Source organism: Sinocyclocheilus grahami, unplaced genomic scaffold, assembly GCF_001515645.1.
Source record: "Sinocyclocheilus grahami isolate Dianchi unplaced genomic scaffold, SAMN03320097.WGS_v1.1 scaffold520.1, whole genome shotgun sequence".
Lineage (NCBI taxonomy): Eukaryota > Metazoa > Chordata > Actinopteri > Cypriniformes > Cyprinidae > Sinocyclocheilus > Sinocyclocheilus grahami.
In genome coordinates, this window is record NW_015505699.1 from 465784 (window position 1) to 487851 (window position 22068).

General features: G+C 35.5%; 2 protein-coding genes across 3 annotated transcripts in view; one reads left to right on the plus strand and one right to left on the minus strand.

The window, feature by feature from the left end:
• Positions 1 to 9786: 9786 nt before the first annotated feature.
• LOC107554956 (mitochondrial inner membrane protease subunit 2-like) overlaps positions 9787 to 22068 on the minus strand; it is a 93068-nt gene continuing 80786 nt past the window's right edge. The window contains exons 4-6 of one of the 2 annotated variants that reach the window (XM_016237638.1): positions 11127 to 11192; positions 10246 to 10406; positions 9787 to 9859 (exon numbers count right to left, since the gene is read on the minus strand). In XM_016237638.1, coding sequence (XP_016093124.1) covers positions 10262 to 10406; positions 11127 to 11192 — 211 coding nt within the window. In that variant the 3' untranslated portion in view covers positions 9787 to 9859; positions 10246 to 10261. Of the gene's footprint in view, positions 9860 to 10197; positions 10407 to 11126; positions 11193 to 22068 lie in introns of those variants that run through there. The other variant, XM_016237637.1, reaches the window with a different exon arrangement.
• LOC107554954 (leucine-rich repeat neuronal protein 3-like) overlaps positions 14214 to 22068 on the plus strand; it is a 14160-nt gene continuing 6305 nt past the window's right edge. Inside the window, exon 1 of the mRNA XM_016237633.1 lies at positions 14214 to 14390. The gene's annotated coding sequence lies outside the window, so the exon portion shown is untranslated. The remainder of the gene's footprint in view (positions 14391 to 22068) is intronic.

The window sequence follows — 22068 nt, forward strand, 5'->3', positions numbered from 1 at the left end:
CCTATTGTCTTCGTGTATTAAAATTACAATTCGTCAGTGGAAAAAAAATCAGGTTCTGTACATCCTTTAATTCAAATTAACAGCTGCTACAAGGAATAGACATAAAATATATATGAAAAGAGTTTGCATTGCTCATGAAGCAATCCACCAAGAGGTGCGTGCAAGAAATTGCAGTTCTCGCTTGAGACTATAGTTGTTTTCTAGCAGCTCTTAGACAGGACATTGTAGGCTCCCAAATATCTTCATATCATGTCCAGATAACCAGTTTCTGAGAGCGCATTGCTGGTTTTATGTGCTCTCATAAATGTGGATATCATTGTGTGTCTCTCTCTCTCTCTCTCTCAAAGTGGATTTTTTTATGTTGCATTCGTGGCCTATTGTCTTCGTGTATTAAAATTACAATTAAAAAATGAATAGTCCACAAAAAAAAGAAAAGAAAATGAAAACGAGATGATAAAATCAGACAAAAGACACGGGTATGGGTGTTCTGAATTTGTATAAATGTGTATGTATATAAATATGTATTATCAGTGTTTTCACTCTCTGAAGTTTTCATTTACTGTTTGTGTGGGGATATACAGTTTGCCATTTGGGAAAATATAAATGCAAATGTAAACTGCGGAGCGGTATTCTGGAATCTGGACCAATGAAATTTCACAATGAAATTTGTGAAAATGTGAAAATTGTGGCGTGGCTACCACAACTTTTTCGGGAGAAAAAAAAACTTATTCTGGAAAAAAAGACTCAAAAATCTAGCTGCCTGCTACATTTACAAAAATAGGTCTGGACCAATTAAATTTCACAGTGGGCGTGGCTAACAACTTTTTCAGGAGGAAAAAAAAACACTCAAAAGTCTAGCCATCCACGTTTACCAAAATAGCTCTGGACCAATGAAATTTCACAGTGGGCGTGGCTAACAACTTTTCAAGAGAAGGAAAAAAACCCCCCTCAAAAATCTAGCTATTCAGTTTACAAAAATAGCTACGGATCAATGAAATCTCATAGTGGGCGTGGCAAACACATTTTTTCAGTTTTCTTTACAAGCAAACAAACATTCTCAAAAATCTAGCGCCCCGATTTACAAAATAGCTTTAAATGCTTTATTTTGAGATTTCATGTTATATTTTGCAGCAGAGGCCATTTTTCCTTTCAGCTGAAATGCAATAGAAAAGAAATGTTGAAATTTGTAAGCACTATTCTCTACATGTGACACAATCTATACTCTGTGTCCCAAGTTAAAAAAAGTCATTGTTTGGCAGAATAACTTTGCAGCGTTTTATGTTTGCAGCTTTGCATGTTTTAAATCACAGCTGACTTAAGGCAGACTATATGTCATGTTTTATTAATCTGCAACTTCAAAAAAATCAGCTACACAATTATTTTCACACACCCTGTCGTTATAACTGCTACAGATCAATTTCTGACCTCTAAAGGAATAGTGTGCTCAAAAATTTTAATTGTGTCATTTTGACTTTTTCCACTATCCTGTGGTCTCTCATACTGCACGTCTGACACCATTACTGATCCCGAAATTTGATTTGGCATATTTATTACATTACAATTAGAGTAATTTAAGACATTCGTGCATTGAGTTGAAATCCTGCACAAATTAACAATCAAACTGTTTAAATTAAAGCCAAGAAACTCATCACTGAGAAACAAAAGCCTGAAGTCAAGACGTCGCCCATTTCATTGCATGCAACAATGAGCGGAATCTGTGCAAGCATTAGCCAATGGTTTAATGAAGTCAAGGCTTTTGTAATGCAAACAAGCAGTCTTGACGTTATCTGTTGTTGATGCACTGTAACCATCAACTCCAGATGTCTCCTCTCCAGTTTGAAAATCTGGATAAAAGCAGCCAACTCGCTTGCATTGGGTTTCCCACAGATTTGCCTCATTAGTGTTATATAACTGTTAGGAAAGAGTCTGAGTGCACTTGTCTGTTCTTTTATCACAATTACATAATAACCACTATCACATCACGCAAATGTGTTGGAATAGCGGTCGCTAATGTGGTACTCAAACTCAACCGGTGGGTCAAATGTTTCTGTGAGATGGTTTATGGAAAAATCTCAGTGTTTACACAGACAACGACACCGATCAATTTCAGTTAAAAAGGAGGATCATAATTGAATTACTTAAAATTAACTAATGAATAAATTACTACATTTCTTCTAGAAATACACATTTTACTCCCCGCAGAATTGTAACTCCTTTTCTGCATCATCTTGGAAACATTTTTAAATACAATAACTGTGCACTTACTGAACATACTTGTCATAAAGAAAATAAATATGTATCTTTTAATTACAAGGATGCTGTTATTACTTTTTATTATTATTATTATTATTTACAGACTCTGCACAAGAGAAAATTTAAATTGCATTTTGTAAACATGTATTACGTAAATTCTGCAATGCAAAACATAAGTGCATGTAAAGAAACAGACTCATAAATATACACCATTATTGTAGTACGCATGTCTTTTCAGTAAGCAAACCATGTTGTTACAGTACTGGTTGAACAAACAGTAATGTAAATTTTAAAAAGCTTTAATAAAAGCTTTCGCGAGTGGGACATTTCTTTGAATTTCTCCGTTTGTGGTCTGAAATATAAAGAAGCGCATATGGCATAGAACAACACAAGGGGTGAGTACATGACTTCATTTTCATTTTTGAGTGAACTATCCTTTTTAGCTGGCATGTCCATCTGGTAGCTAAGGTGTTCTGCCAACTTTTAATATCATGTTCCTTCCAAAAAAGAAAACAAACAGGATTAAGCAGGAGAGTGGTAAAAAAAAATTCAATGGTTTGAAATGTAAGAATGTTACTAAAAACACCCTTGAAATATTTATTTAGCCTCAAGATGGCGCTGTTTCATTATGTTGAGCTTTAGGTGGCATTGCTAGCAAACTGCTTCTTATAGTGAGGCTCTAAAAGATGAATCTGCCGTTAAAAGAATATACATCAATCATTATCCCAACATTTTGCTTCAATTTTGCCTACATTTACACCTCTGTAAAAGCAGCGTTTGTCATTTCTCTTGCACTTTAATTGCCATGAAAGTACAGAAGTTTCTCACCCTCGATCGGGATGAAAGAAAACTTCTCAGATTTCTCTCAGGTTGACTCCACACCCGAGATAACCATCAGAATCCACTAATTTGCAATATACTATTACAATGACCTGTTTTCTAAAATAGCCTTTAGGGTCCAGACAAGAAGGTGCAGGGTGCATTGATAGCACACAAAAAGCCACATCCATGCTGAATCAGTTAATGAGCTTATTGCAAATGTCCTGTTGTGGCTGCCATTACTGAGGCCTTAAGGGGGTGTCAGCACAAAAGCCAGGTAATAATACTGTGGCTTCTTTGCTCCGTGTTGCTTATCAGTGAAACCACACAACTGCAAGCTGCCTTGAGGCCCTGAGCCGAGGACGCTTTTTTAATTGGGTTAGTCTGATTCTGCAGCCTGTTGCCACCACACGAGTGAATAGTGAGCTGGAAAAAGCAACCCTCTGCCTTTTTATTTTAGGTTCTCTCAGAATGAATTAAAACCGTAGGCTATAATGCAAACTCAGAATATGACACAAACCTGCAATAACTAAATGTTAGGCTAAATAACACAATTATCCGTTATGTAAACATTTGATTAATCAATGTCTTTGCTGCTGACCTTTGATAATCCAATTCAACCACACTAATAAGCAAATATGACTTTAGACAACATATCGTTTTTGTGTTTCTTTTTTTATTTGTTTGTTTCTGAAGAGAGAAAAACGAAGCCAAGTCAGATGAGAAAAAGTAATGCAAAAGTAATGTAACATTACTTTCCATAAAAAGTAACTAAAAGTAATTAGTTACTTTTTTTAGGGAGTAACGCAATTGCTTTTAAAAGTAAAATTCCCCAAAACTGATCATATAGTAACCACAGGTAAAACCACTATACTAGTTACATTGATCTAATCTATAACTATAGATTCAATGTAAATTAATGCCTTTCTCAGATAATGCCATAATATATTTGTTTTTTATATTTTTTGTTATTATCACTGCTAAAAACTAGTTGTGCTGCTTCATATTTTTAAGGAAACCATGATAGGTTTTCCATATTTTTTCATGAATAGAAAGTTCAAAAGAAAGGCATTTATTTGAAATACTTTTTGCAACATGTCTTTACTGTTACTTTGGTTAATTTAATGCATCCTTGCTGAAGTATTATTTTTATTATTTTTTTAATATTAATATCACAGTTTCCACAGAACTATTAAGCAACACAACTGTTTTCAACAGTCTTACCTGGTATTAAGAACTGTTATCATTTTAAAATTACATAATGCGGTGACACTGAGGGCTGAGAAAAGATTATCCTTATCTGGCCTTTGCATAATTTGTTCCTTCAATCTGACACAACTTTATGCATTGACTTTGAATATGAATATTTAAAATTAAGGTAAAGATAGAGTCCTTTATATTCCTGTACCAAGCACAGCTGCACAGTAAATATAAAACATATTCCCTGTAGTACTGTGTCTGTGCCTCACATATAACTGAGCTTTGTGGCTTTGTCTATTTTTGAGCATATTCTGGTGACAAATATATATATATAATAAAACCAATTTGGCATTCTAACCTGAACATATGGCATGACAAAATTCAATATCTACGAAATGGGAATTTAAAGGGACAGTTCACCCCAAAATAAAAAATCTTTATTTACTCACCCTCATGTCGTTCCAAACCTGTATGATTCGAATTCTTCTGTGGAACAGAAGATATATATATATTTCAAAGTGAACAAGCTGTTATATTTTTATACAATGAAAGTGATTAGGGATTACTACTGTCCATGTCCCCATCCACCTTAATCTTAAGAAAAATTATGTTTAATCTTCATTTTTCTTTAGATTTAAAGGGATAGTTCACCCAAAATGAAAATTCTGTCATTAATTACTCACCTTCCTGTCGTTCCAAATCAGCAAGGCTGATTCATTTGTGTTCATCTTTGGAACACAAATGAAGATATTTTTGATTAAATCCGAGAGCTTTCTGACCCTGCATAGGCAGCAACGCAACTGATTCGTTCAAGGCCCAGAAAGGTATTAAGGACATTGTTAAAATAGTCCATGTGACATCAGTGGTTCAACCGTAATTTTATGAAGCTACGAGAATACTTTCTGTGCGCAAAGAAAACAAAAATAATGACTTTCTTCAACAGTTTCTTCTCTTCCAAGTTCTGAGTTGACTGGAATGCAACATAACCCCATTTAAACATAAAAAACACATGATGCGAGTATTTCCAGTACAAAACAGCTTCATGCGAAAGATACACAATTCAGCTTGCATTTACATCAACATCCGAAGGGCACATCTCTGTGATTCTGTATGGTAAATTCAATTTGGGGCTTCAATTTTCTCTTGTGGGTATGTAATGTGGTTGTCATGTTCAATGAGAAATTGCTTCCCCTCTGAATAGCTTTGTGGGAACTGAAATATGCTGCTATGGCATGCTCGTTCCCCGTGTCCTTCTAGAGAAGATTAAAAGCTTGATATCGAAATCATGCTTCGTCACCAATGCAAGACATCTTATTTACTCCGAATGGGAAGCGAATGCAGAGTGTCAGACGTGAAAAACACGTTCCTGTCGTACACACACACACGCACCGTTTCAAATCAAGGATCTTCAGGCCCTGCTTGGCTGCGGCTCCATTATCTCCAGTATCCTAAGATTTGTGCCTATTCCCCAGCGTACTTTAGCTCTAGGGCTGTCTGTGTTGATTTATGTTTGACAGCCATTGAACTCATCACAGCCTTATGCGAATATCCGTATTGACCTGTGGCCACTCACATTAAATCCTATCGAGTTTAGTCTTGCATGATGTTCGACCCCCTCAAGGAAGCCTGTCTTAGAGCAATCGGAAAATTCATAGCTATAGCATTTAAGCACAAATCTATCTTAGGCAGCATGAGATCAATATAAAATTGCAGCCATTTGTGCTTTCACATTGGATTTGTGCATATGAAAATACTATGAATGGATGTGCCAGATATGACATTGAGAAGAACATAAGCAAAAGCATTTGACTTGAGTATATTGGCATTAATTGGAAGTTGTAAATAGCTGCCATATAAAGACTGACCACTCCAAGAAAGAGTTTATGTGTGAGTTTAAAGTAACAGTACACCCCAAAGTAAACATGTGATGTGATCACCCTCAGGTCATCCAAGATGTAAGTGAGTTTGTTTCTCATCGCAACAGATTTAGCATTACATCACTTGCTCAGCAATGGATCCTCTGCAGTGAATGTGTGCCGTCAGAATGAGAGTCCAAACAGCTGATAAAAACATCACAATATTACACAAGTTATCCACATGACTCCAGTCCAGCAACTAAAATCTTGTGAAGTAAAAAGCTGTGTGTTTGTAATAAATAATCCATCATTAAATCATTTTAAAATCATTAAATCATTGTTGCTTCTGTGCTTGATCTGTGCATTTTTCTCTCCCGATTCAGACGAGACGACTTTTTCGCTGGAAAAAGCAATATTATGGATTGAGGACATACATATTTATTACAAACATGCATATTTTTTGTGTGACTACACTACACTACTCCACTGCTACTCTAACGTTACACTGCTCAAAACTCGCATTTGAATCATCAGTGGCAAATTCTTTAAATATGAAAAACGTACTTACAGTCTGTGAGTCAGAACAGCCAGCATTGTAGTCTACTCTACCAGGATCAGGAAACAGTCCTCCATAAAATGCGCTGCACACATCTGAATATTTGGGTTGAAGTGTTCTGGAACAGTGTTGTAAATACAACTTAACCACTGATTTCTAGTTGTGTCCTCTTTTGGAAGGCCAAACAAAGTAGTTTCATTTCACAACGAAACACACGGTGGGCTAGAGTGAGAAGAGGCGGGTGAGCTTGAGAACGGCGCGGCCGGCGGGCTTGTGGCAACCACATGTGACGACCCCGGGCTGGACTCCGCTTCGTCCACGGTGAAAGCCGATCTGGCGATCTACAGCACGAAGTTAATGTATTTCTTCAGTGATCAGCACGGATCAGCTCCAGGCATGACGAAGCGGATATCGTCCTCTTTTGGAATATACTTTGAAATATAATGTATTTCTGTGATTAAAGCTGAATTTCCATCAGTCATTACTCCAGTATAAAGTGTCACAAGATCCTTCAGAAATCATTCTAATATGCTGATTTATTATTAGAATTATCAATGTTGGCAACAGTTGTGTTTCCAAATATTTTTTTGGAAACTGTGATACTTTCTTCAGGATTCTTTGATGTCAAGTAATAAATTTAAAAAAATAGTTTTAGTTAAAAATATTAACCCTGGTACAGTCTTTAGTTCACCCCAAAATGTCATTCCAAAACTGTATGGCTTTTTTTCCCTTCAGTGGAACACAATGGTTTTGTCCATACAATGAAAGTCAATGGGGTCCAAAATGACATTTTGTTTGTCCTACAGGATTGTAACAAAATGATGTTCAGAAGAGGTTCTGAACTAAATGAGTTAAATGATGACAGAATTTTTATTTTTAGCTGAACTATCCCTTTAAGCCCACAAATTGGATGTCTGAGTCAAATCCGTGTGACATTTTGCAGTGTTTTGTGGGCAAAATAAACACAAGGTCTCAGACAGTCAGGATATTGTGACCTGACTTTCAATCAGTGCTTTGTAAAATGCTGGAGTATTGTCATTATTTCACAATTCAAATATTTCGAACAACAATATTAGAAGCCTTTGCAGCATTAAATATCAATTTAAAATTCTCAGAAAGATTTAAATGTTGCCTTGAAAAGGACATGTTTATTTCCTCCATGCACGCACGTAAACACACACATCTTGCTGCATAATAGGCCTACATCAAGTCAAGGTAACGGCGCAGTCTGTACTGACAAAAGTGAAAGCAATTGCCTGAAACATCCAGCGAGAATATTTGCTTAGTGATATATGACCTGATGATTTTTCGCCAAATCTATCTCGCACCCCTCCATTGCGTTTTTCAAGCCTGGTTTCTGGGGAAAACCAAAAGCGTTTTGGGTAATGGATGTGAAACAATAATAAAAGAGACCTAGGAAGTATGTGGTTCAGTGAGAAACATATTCATTTGCTTTCTGACAAGAAACATCATTAAAAATCCTCCTGAGGACGAACACTCGAAAACCTCAGCCGGTGCAAAACCATCAAAACTGAAGGAAGTCAGTGACTAAATGGACAGGACGATTTGTTTTTCTTTCTCAGTCCAAGCAAGCAAATCCCAACATTTAAAACCATTTCAAGGCTGAATCTGAGCAACACATCTTGACGTATTGCGAATGATTGTAGCAAGTCGTGTCACAGTCTGAGCTGAGATGGTAGAAAGAATCACTGCTGTGTTTAATAATGTATCTGAGGAGCCGTGCAGCAAAGAAGCTTCTTCAAAGAACCAATAATACCTCAATCTCTATACATTACAGGCGGGGGCATTCGAGTGCGTCAAGGCTGTTAACAAAGTCCCCAGAAAGCGGAAATCTTTGGCGGTGTTTGTTGAATTTTTTATAAACAAGTCTATTTGTGGCGCAATCTGCCTACGGTGGTGACTTCCAGAAAAGATCCTTTGAAACTGCAGCCTGAAAGACAGTTTCCATCGGTCACGTGTGGGATCAGACAAATGTATAGCATCTAGAGACATGCCTGAGAAAATGACTGGCTGGATGCTTGTTTTGTACTGTAGTTGACTAGTAATAGGCTATCTTAGTTTGAAATTGAAAATAAATACAAACTGATTTTTTATTTTGCATCTTTACCTGCTATAGTCAATAATGAAATCTAATTTTTGAAAATAGTTTTTTAATATATGTTATTTCCACTACCATTTAAAAGTTTGGGGCCGGTGAGATTTTTCATGTTTTTGAAAGAAGCTCATCAAAGCTGCATTTATTTAATTGAAAACAGCAGAAAATCAGTACAACTGTGAAATATTATTCTAATTTAAAACACCTGTTTTCTATTTGAATACATTTTAAAATGTAAATAATTTCTGTGATGATAAAGCTGAATTTTCAGCAGCCATTACTCCAGTCTTCAGTATCACATAATCCTGCTTCATATTTTTTTTATATTATTTTGATTAAAAAACTACTGTCTAAAAAAACAGTAAAAATGTAAAAAAAAAATTCATAGTATTTATTTAAATGTGACACATTTTTCATGAAATAAGCAAATATATATATATATAAAACTATTTAAGAAATAGAAATCCTTTGTAACATTATCAATGTCTTTACCATCACTTTTGTTTAATTTAGTGCATCCTTGCTGAAAAACATTAATTTCTTCCAAAAAATTCAAAATAACCATACCAATTTTTTGAATGGCATGTGTATATAAAACATTAATTACATTTATAATTTTAATAACATTTGACAATATAAATATTATTTTTAAACTTTGATGTAATTTTGAAAGTCTTATTGGTGTTGTAACATGCATAAAAAAACATAGATTTAAAGTAGTAATAGTTTAATCTAATATTTAGATTTTTGAGTAATCTTTTTTTTTTAACAGTTTTTTCATTTCAATTTACAAAACTCCCTAATAATATCAGTTAAGCAAATTACTAAAATTGAACTAACAATTGAAAAAAACAAACTAATAGCAAAAAAAAAAAGCAAAACCTACAAAATCAAATCATCCATTGTGTTCAAAATGTTTAAAATATTAAAATGTTTTGGAATATAAAATATAAAAAAATGAAGAGAATATGAGTTATGCAAAACTAGCCGACATGATTCTAGGGTGCTGTTGGTTGTTGCTATGGTTCTGCTAAAGTGTTTATGTCATGTCATTCCTAAAAAGTCTTATTGGTGTTGTAACATGCATAAAAAAACATAGATTTAAAGTAGTAATAGTTTAATCTAATATTTAGATTTTTGAGTAATCTTTTTTTTTTAACTGTTTTTCCATTTCAATTTACAAAACTCCCTAATAATATCAGTTAAGCAAATTACTAAAATTGAACTAACAATTGAAAAAAACAAACTAATAGCTAAAAAAAAGCAAAACCTACAAAATCAAATCATCCATTGTGTTCAAAATGTTTAAAATATTGAAATGTTTTGGAATACATGTTCTTTTTTAAATATAAAAAAATGAAGAGAATATGAGTTATGCAAAACTAGCCGACTTGTTGCTATGGTTCTGCTAAAGTGTTTATGTCATGTCATTCCTAAGTCTTAATGTGTGTCAGTGTATGCCTATGAGATTTTGTCCTTAGTAAGCACCAATTCATTGATTACCGGTCCAAATGTGTTGCTGTCGAAACTGTGTCCGTGATGGTCCCCCTCGATCCACAGATGTCCATCTGGAACTCTTACATAACGGTTTTTATATCCCAGCGTTCTGATAATAGAAAAAAAAATCATGCATTAACACAGTAATGGATTCTGGCTGCTTTGAATGCAGGAAAACATCAGGCTATTTTTCATTTCTCGCTGTTTATGTTACAGTTGACCAGCTATGTGTATTCACCAATCCTGCATTTGGCTCTTGGCCCGCTCTCTAAATCTAAGATCAATAATTAATGTTTGCACAGCTGCTGCAGTCTTTGTTTTATATTTAAGATGACTTTCTGACACAGCAATAGCTCATATCCATTGCAGGCGGTGCTGTGAGCGCTTTAGAGCGAGAGCGTGAAGGAAATTTCAGATTTTTAATAGCAGCTTTTCTTCATCAGCCATCACAGAACAAAATTAACTTCCTCTTCATATGAATCATCTCGAAATCAAACTCGAGAAGTCATCAGGCCTGGGATTTCCTCAACCCAATCCCAAGATCACCTTGAGATGTAATGCTTTTGGCCGTGAATGGTTTGATGAGACATTAATGTTTAATGACACTTACGGCTAAATGGTGCATTTGTGCGATACAAGCATTTAAAGAGGGCCGAGCCTGAATTGGCACGTTTAATAAGCTCAAACAGATCCTTCTAGGGGTGCTACAAAGGCCTGTTGATCTGAGTAAACACTTTTCAGGCAACAAAACATGTTCTGCCATTAGAACCCAAGAATCAATCATGATGCCATCAAACGTCATTCACAACTTCATTTGGGACAAACTTACTTGATGAAGTCCCCCTCGATCCCAATGACCCGTTTGATGATCTTCTGCCGAGGGTCCTTCGGGCTCCTGTAGAAGGAGTGAGCAGATATGAGATGGTACGACTACAACATTTGCATATTGTTGTTTATTTGAGAATGCTGCTGAGCTCAGTGGATTATGGGGCATTAGGGACAGTTTTCCGAGACCAGATGGGTCTTATCTGCTGGAGCAAGTCAAGAAAAGACTCGATGAAATGTCAAAACTCTTGATTTTCAGGGCGCAATATTATTAGATCATATTTCACTTGATTAACTTAGTGTACTCATTTGGGACAACGCCTAAAGCTTTAGATGTACGAAAAGGAAAAGACTTCTTGAATCTTAACTCGTCTATGAATTTTGGCTGTTTTTGTTACAGAAGAGTTTCTGCGGGGGGAAAAAAATTGCAACTTTATTTCTCATATTTTCAACTTCATGTGTCATGTGACTTTATGTCTAGCAAATTTATGTTCTGTAATTGCAATTTTATATCTCATAGTGTGACTTTTTATATCTTGATCTATTTGATTATTTTTAACTTTATAATATTTCCTAAAGTAAATGTTATTACCTATAAAGTCACTGAATAAAGATTTTTAAAAACCAGTGTTGACCGACTATTAAAATTGTTTTTCTTAACTGAAATAAAGCTAAAATAAATCAAAACATAAATATTAGATGAAGAAAACGCACTATTACACAAACAATTTAGAAGAAAACTTCTTTGAAAATGAGCAATATTGTCTTGGCAACTAACTGGAATAAAATAGAGTTAATAAGTATAACTATTTAAGGTAATAAAAATACTGAAACTGAAATTAAAATAAAGTTAAATATAATTGAATAAATGGAAAAATGGCGAAAGTACATACTAGAATTACTAAAATGAAAACTGAAAATATAAAAAACAAAAACTATATTAATAAATACTATAAGATATAAATAATATAAGATAACACTGTTCAAAACCATATGAAATTATTGATCTATATACACAATGCTAATTTTCAAACATAATATTCATGATAAATGGCACAAAGCACAATTTATTGCAAAAGGAATACAATTATTTCCATGACTTTTTCAGGCCTGGCAATCCCAAGTTCCCTAATATTTCCAGGCTTTCTCTTAGTGAAACTGATCCCACATAGCTTTTATTTTGAGGTCAGGTCTCTGTAAGTGTTACATGTGTAGTGTCAGAAGTATTTGTTCCATCAGTTTTGACCTGATCCCCCACATCATTACCCACAATGACCCTGACTGTGACCGAGCCGCAACCTCGTCTTCCAGGAGACTGCAAACTTCTCATCCCACCCACGTCTGAAACTTTCTGCCACTGGCTGTCACTCCATGCTTTATGGAATTTCATGTACAAGTAATCTTTTTTGCTTGTTGCCTTTCCGCAAGAGCGCTTTCTCAGCTGCAACACACCCTGTAAGGCTTCTTATAAGATGACTTCTCACAGTTGAAGTGTGTACTTTGGTGCCAAATGCCTCTCAAATGCTGAGCAAGCGCTTTGGTCAGAAATTGCCTACTTTCTTTGTGACAGCCTGAACACCATGTCTTGAAAATCTAGACACCTAAGAACAAAATTTGTTCCTTTAGAATATCTCACAAGACATAGGTAGGACATTCTGTGTTATCTTTTATTGAATAAAGTTTATCTGTATTTACTCTAGTTTTTATAATATAGTTCAATGAGGTTCCAAAAGTCTGAGACCACACTTGACGCGACTTTTCTCTTTTAAAATTCATTTATTTAAAATCTAATTTCAGATTAAAGAGAAGAAAATTCAGTAAACGCTTCACTTCAAGCGTCCTGTCAGAACCTATGCAGTGTTAAATCTTCAAACAGCTCTAGCGCAGCCTCCGTCCGTCATACACACACACCTCTTCTGCAACAGCTCTGTCGCTCAGCCTGCCCTGATTTGTGATTTTCATAACTTCTGCAGGACTGAATGTTGTTGGTGTTTATCTCAAGTGTTACATACGGCATGCTGGGAAAATATATTCTGATTTGCCAAGTAGGATTTTGCAGTAAATGCAAGAGCCTGGTTAGATGTGTGTTAAGAAAGACTTATCTAAAGACTACCAATATCAATTATATCTCACAAAAGCTGTTGGCCAAACTGGAAAACTATGCAAAAAATGAGAAAAGCTGGGTAAAAATGCCTCAATAAATGTTTTAAATACATTGAGAATTAGTCCAGTGGTTTTCAACTGGATACCGACATGATACAACATGCATATACACACACACACACACACACACACACACACACGTCTGGTTTGCTATCCTTATTCCCCATCTCCATAGGCGTAATGGTTTTTCTACTGTACAGACCGTATTTTCTATTGCCCTACACCAACCCTACCCCTCACAGGAAACTTTGTGCATTTTTAGATTTTCAAAAAACTTCATTCTGTGTGAATTATTAGCTTGTTTACCCATGGGGACCTCAATTTAGGTCCCCATGAGTCTGTGTGTATTCAGGTTTACGTCCCCACCAGAATAGAAAAACAGGTACAGACACACACACACACACAGGCTATATATATATATATATATATATATATATATACACACAGGTGCATTTAAAAAAATCAGAAGAAAATTAATCAGAAGTAAATTTTTTTGTAACTAATTTCTAAAAATTTAAACTTTCATATATTCCAGATTCATTACATGTAAAGTAAAACATTTCAAAAGTTTTTAGTTTCGTCAGCATTTGAATATTCAAATAGCGTTTCTTTATCAGAGTCGTAGCCTCACGGGCAGAGCGCAGAAAACTACAAATAGAGATTAAGTTGACGAGGCAAAGACAGAGATAAAGTGGGAGTATGAAAATGCAGAGGGAAGACAGAGACGGTAAAAAGCGAGCGATGTAATAGCCCCGCCCACTTTCCAGCTTATGAGGGAGCCCTCTCTTGACTGACAGCACTACTCGACCAATCAGCTTGCAGCGAACGACAGGCAGAATTTGCCTGTCCCTGGGGAGACTGTGAGGGAGGGAGTATCACAGACAGCCTACTTCTGCTTCTCCGGTCCTCAGTCCGCGGTGCGCCCAGCATCTTTTCCAATACAACCGTATGGAGAAAGAGTCCACATCTCTCACACGCTCAAATAAAGCTAAATTTAATTTGGATCTAGATCTCTATAATAACCCCGTAAGTCTGGAGCTCGATCCCGCCGTTGAGAGGAAAGGAATATATTATGCGCTTCAAACAAGGAATCTCATTCTGTCCGGTGAGTTAAGCGCGGCTCTCACGCTCTCGTGACTCGTGAGCATCCTGTGTGATGGGGGATTTTAATAGCGTGCCAGTGCAGGGGGCTTAAAGCCAAACGCACTGTATGCGCTCAATTAATATTAGAATCACTCCTAAATGTGTATTTTTATCTTCAGTTTGAATAATTACCATGTTTTTGATCAGAAAGCTCTGCGCATTCGCGTACAAAATGTCGTAATCTCGCGCAGAGACTCTACAGGTATCATGGGGAGGAATAACTGTGAATCCAATAATGTGATGGATCAAGAGGAAATTATTGATTTATGGCTCCTTAAGTTACTGCAAGGGATTTTAGAGACTGTAGTGTGAGTAATACATAAGGTATATAGCCTACGTTTATTCTGTCACCAGTTTGAGAGCATTATCATTCAAAAAAAAAAAAAAAAGCTTAGTAAAAGTTGTCAATATACTTGCACAATGAATGTTGCATCATCAAAACTGAGAATTTAGACAGCAACTTTTGGCCAACCTGTAAGCTATTATTCTTGCACATACTCATCTGGATGTTACCTACACGTTATCATAGCGTTAAAACAAAGGGTTTAGCATTATTTCTGGACAATTCGCTTTGTTCATGCACAATCAACCCTCATTAAATGGTCTTATAAACCTTGCTGTATCACTGTGTGTAAAATTTGTGACCGTCACAGATACTTTCAAGTGCTACAGTGAAATATAACAAAAGCCACAGCTCATACAGCACCTCACTTTAACAGACGTCACTCGGCTCTGCTTTAAAGAAGACCTATGCTATTCTTCAGCCTAAAATACAAAAACATGCCATCTACAAACTAAATACAGGTTATGTTTGCTTCCTATGTCAGATGGTAAAAGAGGTTGTGATGCGGCAATATAAAACAAACCGGCTTGAGTTTCCTTAGCATAGTTCATGTGACTCTGGAATAGGGATCTTATAGTAGCTAGTACAGTTATATAATAAAAACATTTGGCTTCTCTAATGGTATGTGTTTGCAAAGTTTGTGTTTTTGGTTTGAAATCAAAATGCAATAAGTTAATGGAAGATAAAAAAGGTAGGAACCAAAAAAGGACACGTATTTGGTCTAAGCACCACTGATTTATGGTATTTGCTCCTGCCTCATGTGTATGAACAAGGTGTAGATGGGAGTGTAGAGATGAGAGAGAGAAATCAATAAGGACAATAGAAGAAAAAAAAGCTAACATGACTTGAGACAGGGCTGAAGAATATGCGACAGAAATAGCTGATATATCTATAGGGATTCTGTCAGCAGTGCTGAAGCATAATTAATTGCTGTCGTGCGGTGTGTTCACCAGCATTGCGGAGCAGGTGAGAGCTGTAGGACTATAACACACACACACACACACACACACACACACACACACACACACACTCTCTGACGGTGCCTGTGTCAGCGTAGTATCTTAGCTAATTATACTTCACACCAGGCGTTTGAAGTGACACCATGTAGTGTGATAGGAAACAATGCTGATATATTACAGCACACGGGGGAAAACACACTCATGTAGTAAGGCTCATAACTCATGAAGTAAACTTGGTTATCTTGTACAGTTTGTGAACAGAAGAGAATCAAAGAATAGAATAGAATAAAGCGAACAAAACAACATAATGGAATAAACAGAATGGAACAGAATAAAAAGCAGGAAAAAACAAAACCTAGCAGAACTGAATACAATATAACAGAAAAAAGCAGAAGAAATATAACAGAGGAGAACAAATCTAACACACTAGTGAAAACAGAATAAAATTTAAAACAACAAAAGAGTAGAACAGAATTTAATATTAAAAACAAAATGGAGTATAACAGGGTAAAATAGAACATAAATTAGAACTGAATAGAACAGAATATAGTAAAATAGAATAGAAATACACATAATAGAAAACACAATAGAACTGAATTATCAAAATAAAATAAAATTAGACACAGCAGAACAAAATAGATCAAATTAGAAAAGAGCAGAAAAGAATATTAGGATTGAGTAGAGTAGAATATAATGACATAGATAAAACAGAGCAGAATGGGATAGAACAGAACAAAACAAAACAACAATTCAATACTGCAGAACAGGAATAAATTGAATAAATAAAATCAAAGGAGAAAATAAAGGACCACATTAGCAAATAAACAGAATAAAATAGAAAAACAAAACAAGAGTAGAATATATTAAAAACAGAATAGAAAACTCAATAGAATTGAATAAGAATAAAACAGAATTTGACACGAAGAACAGAATAGAACAAATTAGAAAAGAGCAGAACGTAATATTAGGATTGAGTAGAACAAAATGCAATAGAAAAACAGAACAGAATAAAATGGAGAAAAACAAAACAACAGAATTGAATACCATAGAACTGAGAAAAATTGAATACAATGGAAGAAATTAAAATAAAACTAAATACAGCAGAAAAGAACAAAATAGAATAATGCATAATGAAACAGAACAGAATACAAAAAAAGTAGAACAGAATATATTGAAAACAATGACCTAGAACTGAATAGAATAAAGTAGAGAATAGAGCAGAACAGAGTAGAATTGAACACAGCAGAACAAAATAGAACAGAGCAGAAAATAGAACAGTACAGATTATAAAACACTATAGAATTTATAAGAGAACACAACAGAATCACATGCACCTGACCAGAGCTGCGTTTCCCAAAGCATCGTAATAAGCCTAAGTAGATCGTAGAGCCATTGCCACCAGTGATCTCTACAGCACTTTTGAGAAACACAGCCCAGATCAGAACAGAATTGAACATGGCAGAACAGAAATAGACAAAAGCAGAAAATAACAATAGAATTGAGAATAGAATAGAACAGAACAGAATAGAAAAACTCTACTTTCCGAATCTCAACCAGGTATATCCACACCATGATAGTTTTACATGGTGGTGGTTTTAAAAGTCAACTTACAGAGATGATTAACTTCAATTCAAAGACTGAAAGCAAAATAACATTTCAGCAACAGAATCTGTAAATGAATTAAAACCAAAGCAGAAGGCGAACCGACAGCTAATATTTCTGCTATTGAAGCCAAACTAGAAGTGGACCTGAAACCATGCAGGTGGACCCACATGATCAAGGGCTAAACGTTAAATCCATTAACTTCACTGTCACAAGAGTCTGCCGCTGCTGGGTTTTAAGTATTCTGCCCGCCGTACATGTTTTTCACTCTTGCTTTCAGTCCGTATGAAACGAAACCTGAGCAGCCCCCTCAGATCCACTCCATTCCCTAAACGCAAACCAGAGGGGAAGGCGTTTTGCAGACTGCATTACGCCATCGTAATGTGACAAGGTGTCACCTCCAATTCGTGATGTCCCCCCACACATGCTACACTAGGAGCGCTGCCCCGCTGCCGAAGCACGGCGAGATTTCTACCTTGTGAATAAAACATAGCGCAGCAGGGCCACTTTATGTGGTGTCTGTAGCATTAGACGAGTGGATGGAAAAGAGAGAGTGTGTGTGTGTCTGTGTGTTAGTTTCATGAGTACTTTCTCTAAAGGAAGCAAACCATAAATATTTCAGGTAAAGTGGTTGGACTCTTGACTCTAGGAAAGGAGCGGTTGTCAACAAAAAGTTGTGATTAATGCAGATAGACAGAAGAACTGCTGTTGGTACTGTTCAGACAAAACACACTACAAATTTCCACTGAAAATTTCCTTAGAAAAGCACTCTGTGCTAAACGCAAACCACATCTTTGACAGCTATCCCTTAGCCAATCACCACATACTTCATGTTTAAAATATGGTGGGATTTTGGAGATTTTACTGTGGGAATTCCAACATTACATCCAGCTTTGGCTTCTTTTAGAACAGATTTTTAAAAAAAATTATTATAATTATATTTTTTTTATTAAAAAATCAGTGTTGTTACTAATAAGAATTAATTAATTAAAGTAAAGCTGAAATAAAATTAAACAAAAATATTAGATTACAAACTTAAACTTGAAAGAACATTAAAAATGTTATCTTGGCAACTAATTGAAATAAAAAAGTTGAAGTATTAAAGTAACTAAGTAAGTAATTTTAGCTATATATATATATATACAAATATATATATAAAACTAATAGAAATGACAGAAGCACACAACCAAATTTCTAAATCAAACTGAAATTAGAAAACTAAAATTCAAAATATTAATAAACACTATGATAGTATAGACAGTGAATAAATCTGAAACAACAATGTAGAATTGTTGAATCACATGAGCAAGAGCGTTGTACTAAATATCTGTTAATTTTTAAACAATAGTTCAATAACAAGTTGAGTAATGCAGGAATTTTTTTACACCAGTGTCTGCAAAATGTGCAGAAAAAAAGTAGAAAAAAAACGTTACATATAAATAAATTAACAATGCATTAAATAAATTAATTAATTTAAGAAAAAAACTTTAACAAAAATCTTAAAATTTGATATTACATATTCTTTTTGCTTTCTAAAGACATGAGTTGAAATCAAAATTATTACTGAAAGCCACAATTTTAGGTTTCTTTCAAGATCATCTTTCAGTATCTTAATTATGGGTAGAAAAAGAACACAAATTAATACAAAGTATGTCAAAAAAATACAATGTAAATATTTCCCAAATAATAAATATTTTACACACATTTATAATACTTTTTGATTAAGACATTCTGACTTTCAAAAACAAGTTTCAAGTTAAAATCAAGACTCTGCTTCACATATGGTCTGACAAGCAGATTGATACTCTCAGTGAAACATCCCAATGGAACACCACTAGGGCATCTATAGGGATATATCGTTTCAGCATTGATATCGCGATGTGCGCATCCGCGATAGTCACATCGCAGGATGTGCGATGTTTAGTATACTGATCGTTTCCTTTGCTCACACACAGACACGGTGTTGACACCGGACGCGACAGCTGTACAGAGATACCCATTTTAAATACATTTAGTAGCAGAGCTACTGCAAGCGATTTTCAGTGCTGGAAAATCCATTTATCCTTTGTTGAAACTTCCGCTTCGTCGCGGAGAGTGCGGGTCACGGTCGCTTAGCAACGACAGACGCCACGAAAGCGCAAGCTCAGAGCACTTTCAAGTAGGTATAACTGCAGACGGGAGATCTCCAAAATGGGGCGTGAACTCCAAAAGTGGGCAGAACCTCCAAAATGGGGCGGGGTCTCCTCGCGCAAAGACTTTCACCATTGGCTCTGGCTCCAGCCAATTGTTATTGACTTACATTTCAAAATAACATTTTATAAATTAAACATTGTTTCTAGTTCATCTAAAATAAAATATGCTATATAAATACATATTCTCCGTGAGAGCAAAGCTTGTGGCCAGTGGTGTTCGGACTGGAGTTTGAACCTCTGCTTAATGATATAAACAGGAATCACCCACGAGCTCTCCCGCGAGCCGTCCCAGCGCAGCGCATCGATTTTACTCTATCGCCTTCTAAGCAAGGGGGGTATCCCGGAACATGAAATTCGCAGGGTAGGAGGGGGTAGTGACGCTGGGTGTAACTAAAAAGGTGCCATTGTGCGGTGAGGTCCGGTTGGGGAGTTACGGAACGATCTCGTATCGCATAATCTTATTAAGTGTTTATCTCCTGAACTGCAACTTTCTTTACCACGCTATTCAGTTTGACTGAAGTGGATTGGACTGGGATTGGGGAAAAAATTGCGCATGCGTGTCATGTGCCTGTCTGTCAATGGGAGGAAGCCACGCCCTATTTTGGAGCTCCCACCCCGTTTTGAAGTTCCCGCCCCCATTTGGAGATCTCCAGGCTGCAGTTATACCCTTCTCGGCGCTTTGGAAAGAAGGAGAAAGCGGCGCGGCTGGCGTTTTCCACGCGTTTTTAGGCGCGACGTGATCGGCCCCAAAGTCTGTCTACACCGGACGCGACAAAGCGACCGTTGCATATCATTTGAACTTTGTGTCAGTACGTCATAAACGAGGCATTAGTTTAATGTCGGGGATTTGTCGTGTCGCGCCGCATCTAGTGTAGTCAGTCACACAGCATCACTGATTAAAATGGGTTCTATAGTATTTTGTCGCGTCACATCCAATGTAGACACAGTGAGAGCCACGCACGCAGATGCACGTGAACTCTGAATTCCGTTCACTTCCGCAACTATTTGTGCCTGAAATACTGTGCCCTGCAAGTATCCTTGTAAACAGTTGCTCATGGCTTAGGTGAAGGGAAACAATTGAGAAAAAATATGAATGTGTGTAACAGTATATTGGTTCACTTCATACACAGCAGTTTAATGTTCCTGTTGCTTTCTGTCAGGAACGTAAATCAAAGAACAAAACACAAAGAAAAATCACTTTTGTAGCTTTAACACAGATGAATTAGATTTAATTTATACAGTGAAGACTATGCAGTGTTATTTTACATTTGATTATTCAATTTCTATACCTGAATACTGTTAGACTTACCTGAAAAATATAAAGCACTGCTTATTTCATTTGTATCTTTGTTCTGTTATATTTATCTATGCTTGTAATTTGTTTATTTCCTATGCTGATTTACTCGCCTACAAAATCACACCAATCATAGATTATTTTTTCCCCAAATAGAGCTATTGAAGTCATCTGATTTTTTTTTCATATCGCAATATATATCGCAGAAAAATAAAATATCGCAATGTGAGTTTTTTCCAATATCGTGCAGCCCTAAACACCACGTCCAATCACATTAGACGAGCAGCAATAACTGTTGTATAAACCACAAAGAATCACTGATAAAATCATGTCATAATAGTGTTTAAGTTACATTATATACATCTCTCCAGATACTGTGCATCTGTGTGCATGTGAGCAGAAATAGTCTGCCCCTTTGACCCTTTCAAGCATTCAGCTATAGAAGCACTATACTATTTCAAACCCCTGTTTCACATAATGAAGTGAGCACAACACTCATGAACCACAGCTGAGGGCTCTCTTAGTTAAGAAGGACACATACATGAACAAATCAAATTAGTGTGTGGGCAACTTTAGCGCAAAGCCCTTAACAGAAAATGGACGGAAATGGGAAAGATGGAGAGAGCAAGCGAGATGTGTGTCCTTGTGTGTGTATCAATACTTGTTCACACTTGTGTTCAGCTCAGTGCATCCATGTTGTGCTTGTCATAGCAACAAAGAGCATGTTCTCTGCAGATAATGACAGTTTATCATCTGTTAAATAAATTAGGTATTTGAGAAAAACTGTTTTTTTTTAATTATGAGACAAATTTGCAGTTAAAATCAAAGTGAAGGCATTAAAGTGTCAAGAAGTTATATATTATATATAACAGTGGATGAAACTAATATGAGATATTTTAATTATTTATATATAATTATTTTAATTTTACACACAAACTAATATACATCAAAATTCCATCAATTCAAAATTAAAAAAGATTTTTGATTGTATTTATTTGACATTTATATTTAGAAATATATGTAATTGCTACACACACTTTAGTTAGAATATATATATATATATATATATATATATATATATATATAATTTTTACACACAAACTAATATACATCAAAATTCCATCAATTCAAAATTAAAAAAGATTTTTGATTGTATTTATGTATTTATTTGATTTAGAAATATATGTAATTGCTACACACACTTTAGTTAGAATATATATATATATATATATATATATATATATATATAC